At 33.4% G+C, this 18,296-nt stretch overlaps 2 protein-coding genes across 2 annotated transcripts; both read right to left on the bottom strand.

Moving 5' to 3' along the window:
• Positions 1-714: 714 nt before the first annotated feature.
• LOC111503907 (CDK5 and ABL1 enzyme substrate 2) lies at positions 715-12,297 on the bottom strand. The gene is made up of 7 exons (XM_074175239.1): positions 11,676-12,297; positions 10,830-11,120; positions 9,391-9,520; positions 7,474-7,604; positions 5,493-5,528; positions 3,698-3,985; positions 715-1,664 (listed from the first exon to the last, which is right to left on the bottom strand). Exons 1-7 carry the CDS (start codon positions 12,023-12,025, stop codon positions 1,319-1,321), a joined length of 1,572 nt encoding a protein of 523 aa, XP_074031340.1. The 5' UTR covers positions 12,026-12,297; the 3' UTR covers positions 715-1,318.
• Positions 12,298-15,603: 3,306 nt separating this feature from the next.
• Atg9 (autophagy-related protein 9) lies at positions 15,604-18,296 on the bottom strand. Its single transcript, XM_023158341.2, is given in 3 exon segments — positions 15,604-17,048; positions 17,051-17,841; positions 18,274-18,296. Coding segments are annotated over 3 exon segments (2,055 nt in total). The 5' UTR covers positions 18,282-18,296; the 3' UTR covers positions 15,604-15,792.

The raw sequence follows: 18,296 nt of genomic DNA, 5'->3' as shown, positions 1-18,296 counted from the left end.
TATAAAATGATCTGCTGCCCACTTCTCGAATATCCACACATAATTTATACAAATTGTAGTAATCCTGCATTAAATAGTTTCCAAACAGCTGAAACATCTACACTAAGGAGTATTAAAAAAATTTGTCACCCACAAGCCTTTAAACGCACTGCTAAATGAAACTACAAAAGTGAAACCTATAAAGGAGAGACTATCAGACTTAGGAAACCGCTTTGCAAAAAACAAACCTAACCTGGAGACCCTGCAAGAGCTGAAGGACAACAAAAGAAAATTCAAATACCGGGAGAAAACTATTTGGGAAAACATCACATCATGCTCATAATTTATTATAAACTTTTTTTCCACAAATCTAATATACCTCGATTCTATTATGTAGGCACATGTAAAAATCACTGTAAATATTCAAGAAATGTACACTGGCCCTTCGTTGTTCACCAATAAATGACATTTATTATTATTATTTATAAAATTAATTGAATGACATTTTAACACCCTTTCAAATTGTTTTTCTAACGAATTTAAGAGAGCAATTTGATGATGATTTGAAACATTTCTTTCATTCACTACGATTATATATTGGTTCAAGAACGGATTTATTCCAGGTAATCAGGAAAAATTCATTTTTTAATACATTCATTGGTTATTGTTGATAAAGTAAGAATTTCCATCAGGTTTTTGGGGGTAATTTGATTCCACCATAATGAAATGAACTAGTTAACTTCAAATTCCCAATTTTTTTATTTGAAAAATAAAAACATTTCAAGTTTATGCTCCGTTAATCAATAAGGTAGCCATAACTCTGACAAATCGAATAAGTAAATAAAATATAATTGAATAAAAGCATCACAAATATCACAAAATCAAACATCACATTCATATCAAAACTAACATTTCAAAACGGTGTCAACCAGATACATAGAAATTGTAATTATATATAAAATTATAATAAATCACAAGAAAGTTTCACAGATTTTTAATTTAATGTCAAACTGCTTCATAGTAAATTAACATTCGAAACAATTATTAGACTGGATAATATATAGTTTATTATAAGATATACTATATGATATTTATATAATGAGAAGCTTATAGCTAATTAAGTAGTAAGGTCATATTGAACTGAAATTATCGAACATATATGTTAAGAAGTTATGAAAAATGCTGATTATTACCTTATGTTCATAAAAAAGTTCAAAAGTGTTAAAAACTGCATCCTATTATCAGGTACTTCCAAGTATGTCCAAATTGCAAGTCTCACAGGGAAAATACTACATGGAGGCCTGTTAAAATGAATAAAATAATACAGATATACAGTGCATCAAGACTCATATAATAGTCGCTGATAGTGAGGATAGACTTCACAATTTGGAATATGAAGGCCGAACTCCAGTGCTACGAGAACGGCAAATTCGGAAGTCATTAGTTCTTTTCGGTTTAATCTGAAAGTTGTTTCGGTCTTCTCGATTAGGAGCGTCAATGCATCACCTTTGACGTCATTCAGTTTGGCGGAAAGTAATAAACTAGCTCCTGCACAGAGTTTTCGATTCTGTTTGTTGATTAGTCCTCTCAAAATGAGTTTTTCAAAGTACACATAAGCTTGAGCCACAGTAACGAGATCAATATTGCAGTCCTGCTTAGCAATTTTCTTCATTTCACGTTTAATACTGAAAATGAAAATAAAGTATTGAAGGATGTTGCTGTATATATGCTTTATAACATCTATTTATTATATGCGAGCGCTTTCGATAGCTGGCTGTGATATCATCTTCTTGGCTCTACTCTTTACTCTACTCTACTCTACTTGTTTGTTCTTTTATGCGGTTAGAACGCCTTAGTGCAGGTAAATTTGTCTGTATTTGGGTTACAACAGGTAATATCTTTTGTGTTGGCGTTCTAACCGCATAAAAGAACAAACAAGAAGATAAAACGTTCAGTTCGAGTAGAGCCAAGAAGATGATAGCACAGCCAGCTATCGAAAGCGCTCGCATATAATAAATAGAAGTTATCAAAATCCTTTTTGTGACATTTGTTAATATTGAAATACTGAAAATAAAGGAAAATTAGTTGCTCAAGGTCTTCTGAAATACAGATTTTAATTTCTTGTGCACTATTTCTATTGTAAATTAAAGTGGTGTCATCAGCAAACATATGTAATTCATCAAATGAATTTACTGTAGCCAAAGATTCGAAATATATTAGAAACAAAACCGGTCCAGGGATTGATTCTTGCAGTACCCTATATATTACATTTTTTTGGAACTAACTATGTTGCCCATATAGACATATTGCTTCCTATTCAATAAATAATTTAAAAACCGGTTATAACTAAACTTCGGATACCTATAGTATAATATATAATAATTTTAGAAGAATTTTATGACCCACAGTATCAAATGCTTTCTTTGGGTCTAATGAAAGAAATCAAAAATAATAATCTCTCCCAAATACCTACACAGTAGGGTGTGGTAAACGTCTGTTGAAAACCAACTACTTCCCCGGCTAATACCACGCTGGATACGTTTACCACACCCTACTGTGTAGGTAGTTGGGAAGGATCAATATTTCTAAATTCATTTCGTAATATTCATTTTCTTATAAGTATGTATCTCTCCTCGATAGTTTTCACTTCTGATTTCTGTTAGAGTTTTGGTATATGGGATGTTTCTTCCCCTCTTAGGGCTTTGTTCACGAGATGGAGTTGTTACTAGTTAACAATCTTTCTCTCAGACAAAGGTTTCATATATGTAGCGGAGCTCTGTTGAAATTAATCAAGTCCCAGACACTTTGCTGTCTGGGTAGGATCTTTCCTGTACTGACGAGAGGTAATACCTCGAAACCGCGGTCTGCAGGTGATATATTTGAATAAGTTGAGCATGGTTCTGCTGCTGGATGAACTAGAAACATCTGCGAGACTAGCGTCTGTGAGGAATCCTGCATAAATGTTTTTCGGATGTAATTCAATATCCAGCGTGGTATTAGCCGGGGAAATAGTTGTTTTTCGACAGACGTTTACCTCACCCTACTGTGTAGGTAGTTGAAAAGAGATTAATATTTCAAAACATTTATTTCCTAATACTAATGAAAGAACTCTACATTTTTTGTTCGATTATAGATCTAGCTTGAATTGGGTTATGAACTCAATACAGTGGACTGTGTGTCACTATTTGTCATATAATAATTTTGACTTTCTAAGATATTCAAACATTCTAGAATGTGCAGAATTCTCAATAATTTTATATAAAACTGGTAAAACCAAAATTGGTCTATAATTCGTCATTTGGTATTTTCTACCTGTTTTAAATAATGATTTTGTGAGTTCACTGATATATGGGGGCTAGGGCTATCAACTATCACAATATATGTCAAATCGGTTACTATATGAACAGATGTAAATACAAAAAAGGGTTTTATCTGATGATCTAGATATTTATTCTGATCCAATCATTAACGATTCTCTTTCATAAGAACTCATCTGTTGTCTAATCTGTTAACGCTCATTTATATTTATTGTCCCGCTCTGCTTCACATTTTAAACTGCTTTAGATAAGTTTCGAGTCTGTACTTACGTAAATAAATCATTGTTATAATAATAGTGTATTATATTATGTTTTGAATATATTTTGGACAAAATAAGTTGGTCGTTTCGAATAACGAAAAAAAAAATCTACTAATTTTACTACATTGTACAAAATCATACCTTCTCAGTTTACTGAGGGTCAACTGAATATGTGGAAACTTGGCCCTGAATTTTTCATTGATCTCCCTTTTGAGATCCGAGGGTTTCACATAGTCAATAACTGATGTCATGTAAGAAGTAAACGTCAATAGCGTTCTGTGCTTCCCAACTATAAGCTCCGGATCATCGAGGAGATCTGGGTGATAAATATAGTTTTTCACTACATTGTCATCCTTGGTGTCTGATGGCAAAGAGTTCGGAACATTATGAGATGTGCTCCTATGTGCACCATGGTCGTAAGAAAAACACCTGAAATTCAAAGTTGCACATATTAAAACTGTAAGCGAGTATTGTAGTTGCCAGACGATCACCAGAAAAAATACTTGTGTCAAGTGATTCGAAACAAGTTTCAAGCAAAGATTATTCCAATGATCTGAGTTAAAAAAAAGTTTTCAGTTTTTTCTTATTCGAAATTCTTTGGTATTGAGTGGAATTGTTTTTAACTAATTTTGACTATTAGTTTGTGGGATAGAACATTCTGAGTGAAGCAACTTTTGTTAGTTTGAAAAAAATGGATAAAAAGGAATTTCGTGTGTTAATAAAACAATGCTTTTTGGCAAAAAAAAATACTGTTGAAGCCAAGGTTTGGCTTGATAAACATTATTCGCAATTTCTACCAGCAAAATCAACCGTTGAGAAGTGGCTTGCTAAGTTTAAACGAGATGAAATGAGTACCGAAGACGATACACGCAGTGCATTTCACACCAGAATCAAAAAGATTGTCATCTGAGTGGCTTGCATGTGATTAACTGACTCCAAAGCATGCAAAAACTCAACAGTCGCTGGCAAGGTTATGGTATCAGTATTTTGGGATGCTCCCCATATATAAAAATTTAAATAACATCAAGGCAGGAAACGTTCATCAAGAAAAAATATTTTTACAGTTTCTATGTTTGAAAAGTAGTTTTTATCTGTATGAAATTTTAGTCAGTACGAAGAATTTCGTTATGGCTAGATAAATATTGAAAATAACTATATACAAACACATGGAACCAACAGAGCTTGAAATATGTTTTGATGCATTACTTACTGGAAACAAATCGAAAGAGAAAATAAGGTTTTTTGTTAGATTGTTATCAAACAAAAAAATCTGATTTTTCTGAAACTGAATATGCTAAAGATACATGTCTGGACCTCAAAATTGAATAGAGCGATAAAAAATTAATATTCTTTCGCATCAATTTGTTTCGACGAAAGACATAGTGGGTTGCTAATAAAAATTAAATGAAAGAGTATAGAGTCGTTCCCGTCTAGAGAGAAGTTAAAACATTCTTTTAGTCTACTGTCTCTCAACACGTGTTTCGCTAACCAAGTTAGCATCGTAAGAGATGACCAATAAGATGACTAATAAGTAAGCATCATCAGGACATGACCAGTGATACAAACTCGTCGAAAGACAGAATTTTTGTTCTGGTTTAGGAAAAGTGTTTTTAATAGTATCTTTTTAGACCAGAGATTCCAAACTCTATCTTTCATTTTTTTAATATTCAACAACCAAATATAATCTTTCCAATATGTCTACAAATTCTAAATATACCAGATTAGTGTTAGTGACATGGTATGAAATAGTTAGGCTATCTACAAAAGCAAATATTCAATATTGATGTAATTTATGTGATTCTTACTGAAGCAATAACGACTAGCCAAATTATGATCGAAGGAAATTGAAACAGATTCCACTCTTAAAATATCAGCAGATACATAAATTACATCAATATTTTGAGCATTACTGTTACTTGGTGAACTATTTAATTACCAATTGAATTCTGGTTGGCAAGTTAACTCTTTTGTCCTGCAAATCAAACAAACATAAAATCACAAGCAACTTTAGCAAACTAAGACATGGCGTGACAAGGGCTGGGACATGGAACAAGACTGTCTTTTAACAATTGTTTGAATTCACATCCAAAAATGTTCTTTTTTATAGATGGATAGACGTTTATTCTTTCAATTGAAAATCCTAACCATTGCAATCAAATCAAATCAAAATATGCTTTCTGAACATCTTATTGGCAAAGTCTAGTAAAGTAAAACGTGTATATGGGACATTAAATTAACAAATAAAGCCTATGAAATATTGCTTAGATACAAGAGCAGAGTATATGGACAGAACAGGACAGATACAAATATAAGTACATGAATATTGAATAAATGAAAATATATAATGCTACGTAATGAACATTGATCGCCATTTTGTGTTGATTTCAATAACTTGTGTACAAAAACCTATATTCCAATTACTCGATAGAGCCTGAATTTCTTTCAATTATATATTCGCCTTAATTCAATGGGAAGGTGATTAAATAACTTCTTGCTATTGAAAATTATAGAATTTTGTGTAAGGGCTAGAGTAGGTGTTGGAAGGGAAATGAAGTAAGACTGATGTGGATAAGACACACTATTTCCCAAAAATAAAAAGACATACTAAGGCCAGAATTTTATGTCGACGATGATTTGATCAAGTAAATTTGAGACCGTATTGCTATGCCAAGTGGTGTCATCAGCAAAACATGTGAATTTACCACTTATATCAACATGGACCAAGTCATCGACATAAATGAGAAACAACACCGGTCCCAAAACGGAACCTTGTGGAACTCCACTGCCAATGAAACGTTCCTCTGATGAAATTCCATCTTATAGAACATTCTGCCGCCGATGAAAAAGGTACGTCTCAAACCAAAATAATGCTTGCTTAGAAGTAGCATGTGGTCTACACAATCGAAGGCTTTGGTTAGTTCACAAAACATGGTCGCCGCAGATTCTCTTTCATTAAGATTGGTGTATAGGTTTTCCAGGAGTGAGAATATAGCGTCTTGTGTACCTTTTGAAGACTGAAAGCCAAACTGGAATAAATTTATTATTTTGTTTTTCTCGAGGAAGGATAATACTAATTTTTTTACCAGTTTTTCTATAACTTTAGACAAGACGGGTAGCAAAGCAATTGGCCTAAAATTAGCTGGGTTTTCAAGATCGCCTCCTTTATGGTAGAGGAATGATTGTGACAATTTTCATACATGATGGGAACATATCTTGCCTCCGCCAACACACTCAAAGCCCTGTCGGGAAGATTTATCAGAATTTTTAAGGAAATAGCATCCCACCCCACCAAATTTTTATTTGTTATTTCACCAAGGTACTGCAATATTCTTTAAGTATGACATCGGTTAGTTTTTCACAATGATTTTTTCAGCCAGTTTAGTTGCCACAGAACAATAAACTGAGTTGAGAGTTGGCTTTTTTGACTCAGCCATATGCTTTCCTCTCAATTCATCGATAATATTCCATGTATCTTTTTGTTTATTCTTGGAGTGTTCAATATTTATTACAATAATAAATATACAATATATCAATATAGAAATGTACACAAGAACAACAGTGAAATAAATGAAATAATATAAAATAGCTGAAAACCTAAAATACGCATTGATATCATTTTACATTACTCATGTAAAAATCACTATTGGAGAAGTTCAACAATTCAGAATTTTAGTTATTTTGTTAAATGCATACAAGGAAAACTTGATGGTTCATATCTGATTGAATGATCAAACTGTTTCTTTTTTACTTCATTTGATTGTTTTTCCTTTGTTTGAAAGGCTTGTTCCAAAGTCCTGATGAACAACCACAACAGTAGAATATAGGAAATATGAACAACAGAAATTATTCCAATCTTCCTATATTTCCACACGTGGTCAAACTCCTAGTGTGTAAATTGAAACAGAAAAAAATGATACCTGGCAACAACATGACGCATATTCCTTTTGGAAGGATCGTGGGTATTATCTGTAGGATCATCGATGGTATTTCTCTTTGAAATATCCTTTACATTTTTTGACGGTTCCAACAGGTAGCCATAAGAATTTTCCTACAAGTTTGAGTTTTGAGATTTCAATGATAGGTAAACTATAATTAGATTATGAATAGTTTAAATTGAAAGAAAGTCAAGAAACTTAATATAGGCAAGGAGAATATTTTCAAGCTTGAAATAAGCCTAGTAACGTCAAACATTAGGTTAGGTTTCAGGTTAGATTAGGCATTAAATGCCTAATCTAACCAGAGTTCAATAGTGTATAGTCATTTCATCTGTATTTTTTTAAAATAATTATAAGTTACAAAAGAAAGATCACTCTGTAGTTTTATGAGATCTAGTGTAAAATATCAAAGAGCTGATGTTTGAGACAAATTGTAAGTGTTAATAGATAAGAACACAGTAAATATCAACCTGTTTGCTCAACAGGTATTTTATTTTCGTCTCAAACAATACCTCTATGACATACTGATTGATAGATAATATGTTTATTGTTTACAAACACAATGTCATAAATAAATATCAATATAAACATGAAGTATAGGATGTGTATAAAATATAAATGATTAAAGTAAAATATAAACTATATATACATACATATGCAGATGTTACCATACAAGAACTAGAACAACAAATAAAAATATATGTTTCACACACAGTACAATCGCAATTTCATCACATTCTAAATTAAAGGGCATCGTCAAAATATCCTTGTAGGTCATAATAGGATTTATCACTTAATACGTATTGTACATTTCTTTCTAAATATGATGAAAGTTGTCTCTTTGATTTCATTGGGAAGTTTATTGTATATCCTGATTCCATTATATATCAACGAGTTTTCAACCAAACACGTTTTTGGAATTGGTATACTCGGTTCATTTGACCTCCTTGTGTGGTATGTGGCTGAAGCTGTAGATTCATAGTTCTCCCTATTTTTATGTATAATTGACACGTTTTCCAATATAAATATTGAAATAACCGTAAGGATTCTATGTTCTCGAAAAAGGGGTTAACATGAATCCAGCCATTTCGCTTTACATAAGTACCTGCTAGCCCTTTTCTGCAAGACAAAAACCGACTGCATAAGTTGTTTACTGCAGATACCCCAAAAGGGTATACCATACCTTAGATGAGAGTCTATTAAGGCATAGTACACTACTTTCGCTGCAGAAAACCCCAGTTCCTTTGAGATGTTTCTCAGTGCAAAACATTCTGATGCCAATTTTTTGTTGATGTGTGCAATATGCTGAGAGAATTTTAAATTTTCATCTAAATAAATTCCCAAAAATTTCAAAGTGGAGTTATTTTTTATTGTGTTATTGTCTAGGGGGATATCACGTACATTACACTTGAATGCTAATATATTTGTTTTGCTTGTATTCAATGATAGAAGATTCGAGTCAAACCAATTCTTCACTTTTTTCATGTATTAGCACATTTTGTTATGCAATCTGTTTTTGTCCTTGTCATGCCACACTAATGTGGGGTCGTCAGCAAATAAGGCAAAGCTTCCTGTAATCGATATGTTGATCAAATCATTAATGTATAACAGTAACAGTATAGGACCTAACACAGAACCTTGAGGTACTCCACAATTTATAATGAAACAATATTTACTCACTTCAAAATGTATTTTATAAAATGTTTTTATTAAATATGGTCTAAACAAACTGAAAATGCATCCTTTTAATAATTTGACAAAAAAAAAAAGAAAACATAAGTTTCAGTTGAGTTTTTTTATTAAACAAACATTTAAGGAAAAATTGAATGTTCATTACTGACTATTTGAGTTCAATTATAGGAGTTTTATCGTAACAAATATTATTTAATTTAATCAAACTAACTTACCTGTCCCAATACATCTCTCAATACCTAATGAATCAAATGGATCGAGATCATCTCGGCTGGAGGACAGAGGTCTATTACCTGACGTAGTTCTTTTCCTCTGACCTTCTCGTTTGAAATCTGACCTGTAATTGATGAGTGAACACGAAATATTCAAAAAATCAGTATCACTCAATATCAGTTTGACTTTATTCACAGCTGCTTCTTTAGTTATTGTGCTCTCAAGAATAATGGTATATTAGCCAGTAGTAGTGTTGACTATTTTTGGAAAAGTGAAAGTTCAAATTTGTTGGATGTGTTTATTATTTTCATTTTTTTTTCCTGTCGTTAATTTATAATTATATATCATCTCGATGCCCATTTGATACAGTACAATGGGGAATGTTCCTCAATTTGGGTTATTACAGCAAATGCAAGTTTGAACAAAATAAAGCTGAGTTTAATTTATGAGTTTTTCAAATTCACTTCGAAAAGTATTCAAATTGATGTTTCAAATGTTGGGTTTTGATTTTTAAAGGATTTGTTTCTAATTCACATATTGACAACAGCGACTATATCAAGTTGAAATAATTTATACGTTCCTAGATATTCTACTTTAAAAAAGGAAAATTATCTTTATAAATCAACAATCAAGGCAAAATATAAATTATAGTTCAATACCACCTCCACAAGCCACATAAACAACAGTTGTTTTGTTATTTATTTATATAGAGGAAGATAGGTTAGGTGCACAAAATGTCATGTCACAGAATGTCTCGGAACTCGGAACATGAGTAAACAGAACAGCACGCCTCTGAAATATGTCATCTTTGTTTGTCTCATACAGGTAAGATTCATTGTCCTTTATTAGCTATAACCGATGTTGCCAAATGGTGAAATAGAAACGAATCCCTTTAAATGTTGAATGCATTATTTCATTCCTTTTTTAAGTATTTAAATAATTTTTTAAAGAAAAAGGTTGAAATGATAAGTTTGAAATGCGTTGTTTAATAGCTCTTTTATAAAAAACTACTTGATTTTCGTCAGGAGGAACATTCCCCATTGCAGGAAAATATCACCTTGCATCTTGGTTGAAGTTGAGATCAAAATAAATGTTTCAAAATCACTGAAACAAGGACAAGATTTTATGATGAAGAACAAAAACAAAATCATTGAAAGTTAATTTGTTCATCTATCTGTATTTAAAAGTAGGTCAAGGTGATCAAAAGTTATCTCAAACTACTTCAACACATTATCATTATATTTGTATTGATATCAGTAAAAATGTAAACAATATTAAACACTTTGCTGAATTGTAAATGAAAATGTTTGAATAAAATAAATGAATAAGTGTAAATAATAGATTTTTATGAAACTGCAGCTGCATGAACAGGTTTTTGAGTTTGGTGAATAAGTAGGAAACGTACTCGTACTGAATAAAATAAATCCACTTACTTGTTACTCTTGGTGTAGGGGATAAACGAACACACCATGAAAGGAATATGTTTTGCAGTTACTAATACTATTCTTTCGCCAGAAAATTTATGATCTTTAGTGGGTTTGATGACCTTTATTTTCTTTGGGCTTTTATCTAATTTTGACCCAGATTTATTTCTATACACTATAGATCCCAAACTTTCTGTACTACTGTTTCGCTTTTCATTTTCACTGCATATTGATATTTGATGAGGAGGTCTCTTGTAGATTTTCGGAACAATTTTCTTCTCAGACTCTGCAGTATCAGACCTGAAAAATATTTTATTCAGATACCCATGTATTTTGAGTGAATGTTATGCACTGAAATAGAATAATCTGGTAGTGGCAGATCCTGTTTTGAGAATAGTTTTTAGAAATGGGAGCATTTTCATATAAGAGTACATATATATCTAATGCTTTGAAGAATTTAAGCACAACAGAAGGAACAGGTTAAATATACAGGGATTTCATCATAGCGGGTTAAGACAATAATGATTTTGAAGTTTAGATTGCTTCAGGAGTAAGAAGTTTTCTTTACTCCAATTATTAACGATTAAAAGATCATTGTTCATTAAAGTCTTTTTGATTTCTATTACAGGGACCTAAACCAAATATATCATATCTAAAATAATAGACACAATGACACGCCTCCATGAGATATTTCTTTAAAAATGTATCCCATTGTTGAAGGTATATTTCCTAACTGAGAAGCCTAGATGTTGAACAATTTCATATAAATGAAATGAGCATAAATAGAGGAGATTCAATACTATATGCCTAACACATCCTGAGTTGCAAGAAAATTAAAATAACTGACCTTTCTCTCACAGACTTATGTCTCGAAATTCTGATTCTGCATTTGCCTTATTAGGAGTTACTAGACTTTCAGATTCCGAGTCGCTACCACTTGGTTTGAATTTTCTTTTCTTTTCAAAGTTTGCCTTCAACTCTGGATTATTGGGATCTGACACTTCAGCATTATCAGTTTCGTGTCCATCCGATTCTTCCACAAGTGTCTCCTCAGTGAAATATAGGGATGCCTTCGTTATAGCTCCGTTTCGTGGAAGAAATCCAAATTTAGTGTCTCTGTAACTACCGTCAAGAGATATGTTCGATAGAAATGTGATTGCAGCAATCCTTCGTCGCGAACGGTTTTGCTTTAGAGATGCTGCCATTCGAATTAGGATTTATGTTGTACAATAATTATGTAATATAAAATGTAAATAATATGTCACAAACACAATTTAAAAAACATAGTTCTTTGTTCACACATTTTTGATATTTCTTCAGTGTCCGAGTAATTCAGGGGGCTAAATGAATTATACCAAATCAAAGAAGTACACATATCGAAATATATCTGCAACTATCTTTAAAAAAACACAAAAAATATATGCACAAACCAATACGAAAAACAAAGCGATCTTAGATTAGCTGCAGAACACGCAGAGTTGCCATATCATTTAGTTCGATTTTCTCTGTTGAAATTTAGAAAACTTCAAATTTACAACTTTTTGAAAGAAAATCCCCTAAAATTTACATTTCTTTCAATAGCCTGTAATTTACTCATTCTTCATTTTCAGTGAATATTCGTATCTTTTAAATCCTTGAAATGAGTTATTTTTCACAAATAAACGAGATCGAGGAAGTATTTCAACATGAAATAGCACTAGACTGATTTATTAATAAAATATATAACTATCTTATTGTGAACAGGTACTTTCAACGACTGACCTAAAGATTTATTCAATAAAATTTAGCAAAGTGCTGCCATATCTAAAAACCTCGATTGTGTCTGACGAATTATCGAAAACAATAATTCGTCAGACACAATCTCCATTTGAAAGTATCCCCAAAAATACCAAAATCAAAAAAGTTTTCTAATCTGGAAACCCTGATAACGCGTACTGATAAAGGCAAATTTCGATGATCCCATGAATCAACGCCCATGAATAGCCTTTTTGGTGTCTTACGTCAAGAGTCGAGGCCTGTGATTGGTTCGTACTGTAGTTTTTGGCATACGTCATAGCTTTGTGACCGTTTTTAAGGTAGACAGCCCTGGCAGTTTAGGCCATAAAAGAAAATGTTAACATTTTCAACTGGTAAAAATGGTATTGTCCTCGGGGTATCTGCAATTCAATACAGATCGCTCAATCATTTTCCTGAAAAAGTTTAGTCAGACATCAAACAAGTTACCGGCGAATATTGGGCGGTTACCCACTACCTACTGTACTTTTTCGTTATTTGTTCATAAAATAACTACTAATTTATAGTATTTCAGGTAACCGCTATCAAACACTCCCAGTGAGTACCGGTTGGTAATTGATTATCTTCAGACCATGCCCTTGAAATTTGAAATTCATTGCCTTTACCCTTCTCACGAGCAGTAAAAATTTTGATTCACTTGCAACAAAATTTCGTTGTGAGCATGGGCATTTACGTTCAGCTGCAAGAGCAGTAATAATTTCATTGCCAATGAAAATGCAACATTACCTTTTTCATGAGCAGTGAAATTGGGTGGGGTAAGGATCAACGAGGTTTTACCTTTTAACGTGCGTGTCAATGAAAGGGCATCGTGACAACTAGTATGCTTGAAATAAGACATTTTGAAATTGACAACGGAATAATATATACATTCGACCATGCCCATGAATACTACATGAGCATATGCAATTTGTATATATTAGCAATTTATGTGTCCTGATTCACAGGTAGTAAAGAACATGACATAACAGCATATAACATGCTGTGATGACATACGGAAGAACAATATCAACGATCAAAGTCTAACAAATATTTGGCTGAAATTACCGATCGTTCCATGTCATCGAACATTTTTTACCACAAAAACTCGGTTTATTTGAAAATGCATTTTAAGATGTTCACTGCCTACTCCCTTCTCCAAGAAAATGAAATATTTGTTGATAATAGGGCTTTGTGGGTAATCAGGGTAATATGAAATAACTAATGAAATTAATGGTGTCACATTTGTTTGGACTGTGCTTGTCACTATAACTATGCTTTTCTGCTGGGATGTCTCAAAAATAGCACAAAAGAGTTCAAAATTTCGAAACTAAGCCTTACACATTGGCGGCTCAACTCTTTCTAGCCAAGCTTTTATGAACCTAACTTAGCTTTCTGTTTGTGGTGGGGACAGACAAGTACCACTATGAATTACAATTGTACCTACAAATAACAGATATTTATATATCTATAACATTCAACTTTCCGTTCTTGTCAATTTCACTGCCTTAGAAAAAAAATTTATTAAGTATGTTTTTTACTGCTGCTATATGCTTAGGCATATAGGTATTACGTATGAACGCTCCCATTTATTTACATTTTGATAACTTTCTTCAAGTAGAAGTTTGTCATATAATTTTGTATAAATGCAAAAATCTACATATCTTTTCAGCTTATTCAATTTCCAATAATTCCATCTCTATTTTGTGTTATTTCATGATAAGGACATTTTATGCTTCCATGTTCCGAAATTGAGTATTCAAAATATGTAATATCTAATGGACTTACCAGGTCTGAACTGGCTGAACTGTCCTGAAAAGAAGAAGCCTAAAAAAATCATGGAATGTTTCCCTACGAATACGCCATCTATGTGACCGACATAGGACTTAATACCCGAATATCGAGGATGGAATGTTTGTTTATCCTCCACCGAATCAAAAATCATCTTCAAAAGTTCAACAGTCCTTCAATGAAAGACCTAATGGAATATTCAGAAATAGTAAAAAGGGATGAAGAGCTTCATTGATAAAGGTTTCATCACTTAATGCATGGATGAGAAACCAAGCGTTTCACTTTATACATGCTCTGCAAGTTCTTATATGCATCAACACACAGGGGAAGCATTGATCATGATTGTCCGTTACCTGATATTTATCTACTGTTTGGTAGTTGAAGTTACTTATTAGAAGTGGCAGCTATAGCTATGCAGGTGAACCTCTCAAACACAGGTGCAATCAGACTAACAACATGACTCACAATAGTGAGCACCGCTCATGAATACTATACTTCATTCGGAAAAGTAGTGGTGCATGAAACTAGGAAGTCATTGTGAAAAAATGGCTATTAATGCACCAATTTATTTTTTAGATGTTTCAAATAATGGGTTTCATAGTTCAAGCGAAATAATTCTGGTACGAAAAGAAAAATTCACATTTTTGAAATATTGCCTGGTGTAAAACTCCCTCGGTTTTTTCTAGTCGAGTGGCAATTCTGCCACTGCACTCCATAACACTTATGGATCCTTGTTCGAGTTCTCGTTAACCCTTGTCGTTGACAAGGTTAACTCAAACACTAGATTACTTCTACTTTAATGACGTTACTACTCATGGCAGACTTTAGACAACTATCGTTGGTACAGAATTGAACCCCGTTGGCTGAACAACCAGAGGATCAACCACGGCTCACTCTGGAAGAAAGCTCAACGACAAATAGTGCAATTCTAATGGCCAAGTGGAGGCAGGAAGCTTATTTGTCTTAGGCCTATCTCGGAAGGGCTTAGACGGACATCTGCGACAGAAGCCAGATTACCCACTGATTATTGATAACAGAATCGATATTAGCAAACATATAAATCATATCCTTAATTGTAACCTCAATTTCTCAAATACGATATATGCAAATAATCCACACAAATTTGAAAAAAGTTGATTTATGAGGTACAGTTCAATCAAGCCCGAGATGAAATACTTCATGAGACTGATAATTTACTCTCAACAATTCTGATTGAAATGCCTTTTCTTTGGGTGAACACAATTTATTTGCCTATTTACACACATACACTTTTTCTTAAATTTATGGCATTGCACATAAAGAGATCTGTCAAGCAACGTTACCAAAAAACAGTCCAAGTCCACAATTATCTCTATAAAATGAATCAACCACGAATTTGACAATAACAAAACTCAGACAAAATTAGAAAGCTTCACTGGGTTTTTGGAGTCAATAAAGGCGTTGTTTCTGCGAAAGATTGAGTTTGTCTTAAACTTTGCTGATAGAATCTGTCATGTAAAACTATTGCACTACTTCGCATATTTATTGGACCCAGCACGCTAGGTCCTTCTGCCATCCGCACAGATTTTCGTATGTCTGACGTACTACCACCACGTAACGGGTCTGGTATAAACACCGATTTGGTTCTAGTGGATCGTACTTCCATGTCTGGCAGAGATCCAGTGTCCAACAGGTTGGCATAACTTTTGAAGAACTGAGGATCGGAGTCGTCTGAAAGATCATATTCTTCTTGAACAGAATGTACAAATACCTGTGCATCCGGTGGAGGAACCCATGATGGATTTGTAGTTGTGAAGTGCATCAAAGACAGCTCGATCTTTCCATTCTCCGCCTGGGTATATTGATTTGAAGTCTTTGGCGCTTCTTCATCTTCGAATAGCGATTCTTTTTGCCATTCTGGATTTCCGTGCTTCTTTACGTCCATTTGTGCAAAGCTACAGACGTCTCCAACTCCTACTACTGAGACCGTGAAGTTACGGAAAAAGTCAACTATTTCCTGTGATCTAGGATAAATCCATCGATACATGAAATATGGTGTTAATAGTGGCGAAAACAGCTCTTCGAGGAGACCTACCACTCGCATCTGAAAAAGTTGCTGGAACTCCTCTCTTATTGTCGATGTGTGTGCTTGACCTCTCCAGCCGGATGGTAGATAATGCGTATGCAAGACAACACACTGGAGAAGATATTCAGGACACCAAATGGTAGTTTCATCTGGGATGAGTGCTCGACAAATTGCCGTCATACCTCCAAGACCTGTCATCAATGTGATTACGTGCTCCACACTTATAACGTCTTCATCATAAATAGTTAATGCTATTATGACAGTGAAGACGGACCCACACAAAAACCCGATATGTTGTGCTATCTCAGTGACCACAGGACTATTGAAAGCTTCTAAATATTTCGAGGCTGGACGATAGGCTCTAGTAAGTCGTACGTGTAATTCGTGTTCCAACTCATTGAAATGCCTCAAGTACATTTTTGAATACAGAGACCAAGTGCGAACTCCCATTCTTCCTGGTTCCCGCTTTATCATCTCTCCGTAGCTGAATATTGTGTATAGAATTTGCCAGAAAAATATGACAGGAGCAAGAATGACATTTATTATGGTCAAAATTATAACCCGGCTGCCTAATTCTTTGGCTAGTTCCTTTCTGTGTTTAACCGCTTGTAATCCTCTCTTAGATGCCAAGAATTTTCAAAGGGTGACCAAGGTGACCGAAAAAAAAGCAGCTGCATATTGAATTTCATTGCTTTCGTCCAGTAAACAACTTCTCCAACGAAAGGTATGTTCACCCTTGGAGGCAACAATCGTTTGTTTACCATCGCTACCAAGTAATTTTCTTGCCTCAGAATACGATGATATATATCAAGTTCAGTCAGTTCTCTTTTATGTATACACATTTCTTGCTCCAACTGCACAGCTTTGATTTTCGTCTGAATTTCGTGCCAGGTTAGGTTGTCTAAATCACAATCTTGAACGTTGAGGGCAGTGTTGTAAAATTGTTTGATATCCCAATAATAAACCATCTGATAGCATCTCACTAGAAATTTCAGTATCCATACTGAAGATGCTATTATCAGAAAGAACCATGTCCAAATAGTAAAATTCTCCACACATTCATGCAATGGAAGGATAACATCTGATAAGGTGACTTTTTGTGTACTTGGAATATAACCAAAAAGAACCGCATAATTAACCCCATAAAAAAGATAAGTTGTTAAGCTAATAACAAACACGAATTGATTGAGTTCGAACACTCTTTGTAAAAACATACAAAAGAAACCATGGTTTTGATGATATTTGTACATGCGACTGAAAAAAGAATCCAAATCTTCTATGTGATTCCACTTTGATCTTGTGGGTTCAGCATCATGAATGAGTATCCCTTGTTCATCTGGATCATGTGTTTTCTTGTAATGAGGCGTAATTCTGCATTGTGATTGGTTATCTGTCCTGAAAAAAAAAAATCAACAACTCAATATAATATACCTTTGTAATGAGGCGTAACTCGGCATTGTAATTGGTTCTCTGCCCCGAAAAGAAAAAAATCAACAACTCAATATAATATACCTCATTAAAAAATAGAATAACTTCTTGATCTCAAACTGGATTCTCAGTTTCGTGTGAAAACAATGATTTGATAAAAATTTTAGCGCATAACAATTTTTCTCTATTTTTTTACGAAGTAAGTCAACATGTGGTTCCCAACATAGTTCATAGTCAATCATTAATCCTAGCAACTAATTTGTTTCACTAACATAGACTTTCATGTCTTCCTTAAAAATTTGAAACTGTTCCCGTCAGGGTAAATTTCATCAAATAGGTTTTAGATACATTTACCGTCAGAAAATTTTATTGGACTACTCTATTATTTGTATTATATACCATTTCATATGTTATCACAAGAC

This window comes from Leptinotarsa decemlineata, unplaced genomic scaffold (assembly GCF_025532065.1).
Source record: "Leptinotarsa decemlineata unplaced genomic scaffold, Ldec_3_MD MMD2_tig00000882_RagTag_RagTag, whole genome shotgun sequence".
NCBI lineage: Eukaryota > Metazoa > Arthropoda > Insecta > Coleoptera > Chrysomelidae > Leptinotarsa > Leptinotarsa decemlineata.
The sequence above is the reverse complement of the archived record's forward strand: the minus strand, read 5'-3'. Positions and strand labels throughout refer to the sequence as shown.

Excerpts from the sequence above, each read along its gene's own strand:
- LOC111503907 (XM_074175239.1), bottom strand. The coding sequence starts at position 12,025 with ATGGCAGCATCTCTAAAGCAAAACCGTTCGCGACGAAGGATTGCTGCA. Across the intron at positions 11,121-11,675 it reads TTTCGAGACATAAGTCTGTG|GTCTGATACTGCAGAGTCTG; the intron begins AGAGAAAGGTCA and ends AATATTTTTCAG. Across the intron at positions 1,665-3,697 it reads ACCCTCAGTAAACTGAGAAG|TATTAAACGTGAAATGAAGA; the intron begins GTATGATTTTGT and ends TTTCATTTTCAG.